Below are 8552 nucleotides of genomic sequence, written 5' to 3' on the forward strand. Positions count from 1 at the left end.
ACATCACTAATACCATTAAGAAAATCTCAACAAAATAAATCAAATGATATTAAAAAAATATAATAATTAATTACCAGAGTGTGTAACACTTGCCACTAAATATGATAGGTGGCTTAATTGTTTTTAGCGGTAAATATGACATACTATAATTATTGTTGATATTATATTTAAATATTATTATATTTATTTTATTTAAATCTTTTTAATAATATTAATAATATTATAATTAAAATTTTAATGTATTTCTAAGATTTCTTTTTTTTTTTGTAATTTTTTTATATTCTTTCTCTTCTCTCTTCACAAATTACAATGCCTTAACATAATGTACACTATTGGAGGTGAAGTCTGGCTATAATAGAATATCTGGCTTGCATCATCAGAGGTGGAGTCTTGCCGTTGAATATCACAAAAGATAACTTGTCAATTAGTGCTTGTGTTTTAAAGATAAGAGGGATTTCAGAGTGTAATAATAGATATAATTTAAAGTATTTTTTTATTTAAAAATATATTAAAATAATAATTTTTTTAAAAAAATTATTTTTGATATCAATATGTTAAAATGATATGAAAATATAAAAAATTAATTTTAAACAAAAAAATTAATTTTTTAAAATATTTTTTTAATAGCTAGTTATTTCATATGTTGGAATTGGCGAGATTTGAAGTTATTTTTATAAATTTAATGAATACATGAACTCTTGCAAAAGAATATATAGAATTCAAGGGACAAGAAGATACATAAACTATTGGATTTGAATGAACTTGTAAGAGTGTGCTTGTTTGTGTTTTAAACAAATAAACTTTAAAGGAGTGTTTAAGAATATAGTAGTGATTATTTTTTAAAATATTTTTATTTAGAAATATATTAAGATATTTTTTTAATATTAATATATCAAAACGATGTAAAAATACTAAAAAAAATAATTTAAAACAAAAAATATTTCAAATTTTAATTAAAAGTTGGGTTGTTAGATAATTGAGAAGTGTTTTTACTAAAAAAAAAAAAACATAAGATGATTTGCAACTTAAAATGTGTGACTAATTGAGTTATATTTTTTAAGATATTTTAAGAAGTGTTTTTACTAAAAAAAAAAAAAAACTTAAAATGTTGTCTTTCAATGAGACATTCAAACATATAAAAATAAAAATGATTTGCAACTTATTTTTTTATAATACAACAAAATGTTGAAATTTAATCTGTTGTATCATAAATCATTTTCCATACAAGAATTAAAGGAAATAAACGGGGCCAATTGCTATCTTGTATAAACAGGGCCCAATTAGTTACAATTCCATTTCCATTATTGACATCTACGCTGCACAAATCAGAAACATTTATTCATATCAATGGCTTTCTTCTAAATAATCAAAAGAAAACCAAACAAGAAAACAAAAATCAAGGCAAACAAACTACAAAACATGAATATGTAATTACTCTACGATGAAGTTGTAAAAATTTTAGATTGAATTTGTGCTTTTTATAGTTGTCTTAAATTGAAGTGTTTAAGGTTAAATGTGAGCTTTGTCTATGGACTTGGTAATCACTGCAAATGACACTTGAGTTCTTAAATTACAAGAGGGAATAAAAGTATAACCAAGAGAATGCAAGATTATGAGAGTGAATATTATGTATGATTTTATTGTAGTATTATCATTTAATTGCCAAATGAATTTGTTTGCCTGATTGGGGTATTTATTCATCTTGCTCGATCATATAAACTTACCTCGTGAAGAATAAAATAATAATGAAGAATAATTTTTTTTTGATAATCTAAAAAAAATAAGTTGTTGGTTGTTTTATAATTAACAAAAATGGTTAATGGTAATTAGTATGAAAGGTGAGGATCCTTTGATGAGATATATTGGCCGGTCCAACCAAACTTGTCAGCATCTTTTTTCTTCTTAATCACTTTATAATTCTCATTACATTAAATCAAACTAGATCAATAAATAAGTACCATACCAATTAGCTTCACATAGACATTAGTTGGTCACCAAATCGGTAGACTATCCCCACCATTTCCATGCCATCTCTCTATCATTCCCATGTTCATATATTATCCATTATTCAACTTTGTGTGGTACATCATCTCCTTTATTAAAGTGCACTTTTGGAGCACTTGAAGGCCTAGCTACTGTGATCAACCGTGTGACTTGTTCCGCCCCCGTTCCAGGTTCGACCCTCTATGTGCACGCCTGTCACCCCCGCGGTGCCTAACCTGCCCCTGAACTTGCAGGATGTCCAGTGGACCGTGAGGAATAGTGGTAGTGCACGCAAGCTGGCCTGGACACCCCCACATAAATAATAATAATAAAAAAACACTTTTGGACCCAAAAACGTTTCCCACTCTAACAAAATATTTAATGACCCTTTTTCCGAAGGAAATCCATATAGTGCTACATTATTCAATAGACATCTCATGTCAACTCAAGTAAATCCTTGGATTTAGTGACTGATTAACTGCACAAATATCTAAAAACCAAAAAAAAAAACAAGACTCCAAACCCGAAAAAATTGCCTCTCATTATCACCTTCAATTAATCCAAATTGAGAGAACCTAACCCTCTAATTATCTCCTTAAATCCACTTTAAGCACTTATTAATCACACTTCACCGGGAAACATCTTGTCGTTTTTCGCCGGAGATATGTCAATCTCTATCAAATTATCCTCTTCCACATGAAAATCCAAACCCGCATCCAAATCCGGACCCGTATCCTTCTTATTATCACTATCAAGAGCTATCTCTATCAATAACCCTTCTCTATCTTCCTCTTCCCATTTGAAGCAAAACCTCTCCAGCGAGTCCCACTCTCCGGCAACTGAAAACCCACCTTCAGAATCCGAATCCGAATCGGTTTCCGGATAACACATATCCAAAGATGGATACCTTCCCCAACCACCAAACCGGGTCGGATCCTGACCTGCATCCTTCTCATTTGGATCCTCCCCTTCTTCTCCTTCATATTCCTCATTTATAACCTTCAATGGAGCTTTAACATCCCATTCAACAAACGACACTTCAAAATCCAGGTTCGGATCCGGGTCAAAGCGACCCGGATCAGCACTTTGGGAAGCAACCCATTTGTCTACAAGAGTCAAAAAGCTAGAACTTGAAGCTTCACCAAAATGGGTGCCTTTGTTTTGCTTGATTTGAATGGCTTTATCGCTTTCTGTGACTGAAAGTTGATGTCTTTGAATTGCACCAAGACGTAGAACAAAGAGCAAGAGAGTTAAAGTAATGGTCAGAATTGGAGAGATTGCGAGTTTAAGTGCTTGAGGAAAGTATAAGAGAATTAGAGTGTAGAGAGTGATAATGCAAGAGAAGAGAGGATTAAAAGAAAGATTAATGGAAGTCATGATTTCAATGATGAGAAATGAGATGGTATTTGAATTCAATTCCCATGAAAGGTTTTCATTTTCTTCCATAAAGAAAGAAGAAAAGTAGAGAATTTGGATTAGTGAAGGCTAGGAGTTGAGATTTTGGACAAGAATTTAAAACCCATTTGAGAGTCAATGAATTCTACAAGACATGCAAGAGAAAGAAAAGTGGGGCTTAAAGGAGATTGCTTTGCGGTGTTTATAGGCATGGGGGGATGCGTAAGAGAGAGGCATGGAATATATTAAAGGTGATTCCATCTTCCATGGTGAATTTGATCCCTTCACTCTAATGTTTGTTCGTTTTGATCCCTTGACTTTTAGTTCTATGTATTTTGTAATCCTTATGCAAATAATCAAGTTAAATTTCACCCTTAATTGAAAAGTATATAAAAAAGTAAAATCTCTCCTTGTATTGTTGCATTCTTGGATTTTCTACTTTTCAATTCATCTTGATTCTAGGTTTTTCAAGCATACTTTTCAAGAGATTGAAGATGAAATCCAACTTGATTTTATGGTATTACTTTGTTTCTATGATTGCTGGATTAGTTCTTAGTTCATGAACCAAAACACTCCCCAGCTTTCATTCTCACTTCAAGGTAACGCTTCAATTATCAGATTTTTTTAGAAGAGAGAAAATTGACTTGGAAAGTAAATGCCTTTTGATATACTGCTACTATAAGTTCTTGGTTGAGTGCAAAAGGTCTAACAATGACATGAGGAAACAAAAAGGTCGATTGGTCTGCTAGTAAAACATATAAATGGACATTTGGGACAAAGTTGGCTGAAAAACGTTTTTGTGATGAATGGTGGGCATTAAATTATTTTCAAGGGCACAATTATCTTTGAGAGAATAATTTCTTCCTTTTTCTACCACCATATATTCACCATGAACAAAATTGTTTCCTAGGCCATGATCTTTCTTTCTTTCTTTCATGGCCATAGAGGTATCAATCTTCTTTTTCTGTGTGTGATGGCATTTGTCTAGTAATGTCGGTAAAATTTCTTTTCCTTTTGCCACTATAGACAAGAGGCGGAGGACTTTTCAAGCGTGGACATCCCTGTTATCCCTCGATGAATTGTCTACGCATGGTTTTCGAGCGAACAGTCCATGAGAAGCTGTCAGTTTCCTTGGAAGTGAAGCTTTCAAAACAATTCTTTAATTTTGGCCGTAAAGTGGCTCCTAATTGGCTATATATAGTTTTAGAGCATTACATTATAATAACTAAATGACCATAGAAAAGGAATTTGACCACCATCACGTACGAATCGATCGTATGATGAAAAACCATGCATACAATTTAAGTGTTAATAAGATAATAAGCTGTTTTTGCAGATGAAATAATATTCCATTTGAGTTATTACTCTGACGTTTGATGCACAACCGAACATCTAGTTCTGCTTTAATGAGGTGATCAAGTTGTTTTAATTATCAAGGATTTTAGGCCTTTATGGTCTAGTGGTCCGCATGCAACACCTAAAACTTACAATATTTGAGTACTGTATCCATAAGAAGAAAACGTTGCAGGGAATGAAGAGAGATCGATCGAGGGTAAGCAAATTAACAGAAACATAAGAGTATATATACAACCCATGGCTTGATGTGCACACAAGAGAAAAGCTATGCCACAAATCTAGAGGGGTTACCATGCATGTGGTGATAGGTTAAAATAAAACTTGTGTTTGATATTGTGATAGATGGTTATTATTTAGAAATTATAAATTATTGTTTTTTCTTATCCAATGTATTAAGAAAGTTTTTAGTGAAATTCTTGTAAAATTATTATTTGTATTGATTAATTAAAGTTGACACAAAATACAGTTTGGTGTAGCTTTCAAACTAGCTCTAGGTTGAAAGGAAATGCAATTCAACCAACAAGCATGGGATGTGTGGTGATCTCCATTAAAGGTAAGATGTCCCCATCAAGAAAAGCATTTTATTGATCAATGAAAAGCTACTCGAAGAAAAAGTAAACTAGAAAAGAAAAAAGAAGCAAAATGCGAAGCTTTTAGTTTCTGCAAGCTTCCTGGTTTGGTCTGATACTGAAACGAATAGAAATCTCTCTCTCTCTCTCTCTACTGTCATACTTGTAGGTGGCATTTGGTCCACTTAAAACCCTAACTTGTCTTCTAAGAAAATAATGGAAAGAAATGATTGGAATTTGAAAGAACATCGAGGGTTTGTGGTGGGGTTCAAAGCATGGATTGGCGACAAGGAATATGCAGCTTTAGAGATGCTTATCACATGGTCTGGAGATCAGGTGCAAAACATATGGGACCTCAACCTTTCCTTCTAGTTCTGTGGTTTGGTAATTTCTCTGTAGATAGTACACGCAGTTCTTCGAAAACTTGCAGCTAGCAGCCAACTCACTAATTAAGACCTAAACTCTTATATAACTACATCTAGTCAAGTGAAAGATTTTACGTGGATGTTTCACAGAACTTTGATCCCAATCATAGTCTCACATGAAGTTAACAAAATCTTATAGTTAGCAGTAGTATTTACAAATTTTTTGAAGGGGGCCTTTGAACGGTACTCATTAATTTCATGTATACAAATTTCTGCAGTTTAACATGGACCGGAACGTGGCCTTCTCGATTTCTAGTCTTAAGTGTGGAAGTGTGATCTCCTAAGTCTTGAGAAATGACGGCAAGCCTATACAGTGATCAGTAATATCTCGGAGGAGGAGCTAGGGTTATATCTTACATAATGCTGCATGCCGGCAGCAATGCATATGGGGGCCTTGGTGACGGAGTCGGAGATATTGCAGATAATGGAAAGCGAGGAGATCCATGAAGAAAACCTGAAGTAACAAAGATACCAATTAAAAGACAACGCTAACTTTTTCTTGAACTTAATTATACTTGTTGACATGTATCTAAAGTCATAGATTGAGATTGAGGTAGCTTCAAATACTATCCAACTATCCTCATACGGCTACCAATACAATATTGAAGGTAGCAATATGGCTGGGTTGTAATTCACAAGGCAGTAGCTTCTTCAATTGTTCAAGCTACATAGACTCCCTTGAACAGATCTATATGCACATGCATGCATATGCCAAATGAAGTGTCAAAATGGTTACCGTATGAAGAGAAGGACTGGGAAAATATGTCGATAAACTTGGAGCCTGCAGGCTGGTAGGGTGACATCCAATATTACTGTATGTAAATGAAGAAGTCCTTTTGGCTCCCTTATGGGAGGGTTCTTCCATATTGCTCCAGTAGGGGTCGGAAGTAGCAGCACCACCAACGGCAGTATTCTCACCATCAGAGTTTGCTCTGCCATATGGATCAACAAATCCATAGTTCTGGAAAGAGTCAGCTCTACCACCTGAAATGACACCATAGCTCCCTGAGGAACCAATGTTATTTCTTGGTACAGAACTTTCATTAGTGCTCCGAGGAACAGAAGCTCTAGGTGTAGGAGCTTGATAGCTTTGATATGCCCCCTAAGAAGATCCAAATCCCTGATATATTGTGTCTGTTGTTAACACATTAGCCACTACTTATCAATGTATATACTCTGGTAGCAGTCAATCAATGAATGGACAAAACAATCTTCGTCCCTTGAGAAGTTAGCAGTACTAAAGCCTCCTTACAGAGGCAAAGTAGAAACAGATCCATCATTTAATGATTGAGGAAGATAGTTGGTACTTTGGTAGCCAAAATTCAATGGCAGAGGAGGTGGGTTGGTGCTTTGGTAGCCATAATTCAATGGTGGAGGAGGTGGCGGGTTGGCATTTTGGTTGCTATAATTCAATGGCAGAGGAGGTGGATGAGAAATTTTCCTGGATCTGCTACCAACTAAATCAAATGGAAGAACCATCAGGACCTTATATATATGGCATGAGAATAAATGGATTGAAAAAGATAATACAATAACCGGGTAAAGCTCCTTGATTTTCCAGAGGCGGGCTAGCATATAACTCCATCAAAGGCTGCCGAGAACAAGGCAGAGATTCAGTCTTTAAAGGACGCTTCATTTTCTCCAAATGTATCTCTGACTGATCCCTTCAACCGAGTTCAGCAAAAATGACCTTATAAAATAGTCAAACCTATCAGCCACATTATGCTCAAACAGTGTATAAAGGGGATACGCGTCATTTATGCTTTCCAAGTGCCTACCTGATCATAAAGTTCATCTGAACCAGGACTTGCAGCCTTCTTCATTAAGTAGGAAGGAGGCCATCTTCAGCACTGAACTGCAACTAAACCACGATAGAACACGAGGAAATAGAGCTGACTCACATTGAAGCTCTTTCACCGGAGAATCCACCTGTTGAAGACTCGCTGGGCCAGCATCAAAGCCCTTTGCAAATCCCAACCATTTTCAGTTTTGGGAGAGTCCTACAAAAGCCAACGGTTTACTTTCAAGATCAACACAGCACATGATTGTATCTCCAACCCCAAACTTCTCACCATAATCTGATAATATTCCAGCACTAGAGAATTTCCCTGTGCCTCCAAAAAGCTATGCATAGTCTCCCCTAGGTTTCCCACAGCACCATCTCCCCTAAAAATGCCTAAGCAACAAACATTCTGCTGGTCATGGGGATATCTTCCATATTTTTCTTTCTACAACACTTTCTCTTAATTTCACAAGACAATAGTCAATATTGTTCAGATATTGCAGGTTGAGTAGAATAAAATAATGCTGTAATGATCTTTTAGCTAATTCTGACTCCAAAATCATCGTATCTTTAATATTCAAGTAACATCTAAATCTTTTAGGGTTTAAGATTCTTTGGCTAAAAAACTCCCGTATTATATGTTGGGGATTCTGACAGTACCCCATGCGCGGACCAGTGATGTACTGATAGTTGCTCATATAGAGGGTAAGCACACTGACACAATATTTTACGTGGTTCGGCAAATCACCTACATCCACGGGAGAGGTCTATTTTATTAAAGATAGAGAAAGGATACAATGAATACATGTAGAGGAGGAGGATTACATCCACTCTACTCAACTCATCAACTCTCTTGCTGCACTTGCAGCTGCTGCAATGGCAGCAAGGCTGCTGCCATTGCAGCCCTTCACTTTCTCTCTACACCCTTCACATTCTCACCACTCTTATCTCTAATAAAATAGACCTCTCCCGTGGATGTAGGTGATTTGCTGAACTACGTAAAATATTGTGTCAGTGTGCTTACCCTCCATATGAGCAACT

The 8552-nt window shown here is 35.2% G+C and overlaps 2 protein-coding genes across 2 annotated transcripts; both read right to left on the reverse strand.

Annotated features, from left to right (window-relative positions):
- Positions 1-2604: 2604 nt before the first annotated feature.
- LOC133703652 (uncharacterized) lies at positions 2605-3360 on the reverse strand. The gene has a single exon (XM_062128265.1). The coding sequence runs from the start codon at positions 3358-3360 to the stop codon at positions 2605-2607; it is 756 nt and encodes a 251-aa protein (XP_061984249.1).
- Positions 3361-5946: 2586 nt separating this feature from the next.
- On the reverse strand, positions 5947-8002 carry LOC133702691 (uncharacterized). Its single transcript, XM_062127017.1, has 2 exons — positions 6465-8002; positions 5947-6182 (listed from the first exon to the last, which is right to left on the reverse strand). The coding sequence occupies exons 1-2, from the start codon at positions 6770-6772 to the stop codon at positions 6035-6037; spliced, it is 456 nt and encodes a 151-aa protein (XP_061983001.1). The 5' UTR covers positions 6773-8002; the 3' UTR covers positions 5947-6034.
- Between the last annotated feature and the right edge of the window lie 550 nt (positions 8003-8552).

Source organism: Populus nigra, chromosome 9 (assembly GCF_951802175.1).
Source record: "Populus nigra chromosome 9, ddPopNigr1.1, whole genome shotgun sequence".
NCBI lineage: Eukaryota > Viridiplantae > Streptophyta > Magnoliopsida > Malpighiales > Salicaceae > Populus > Populus nigra.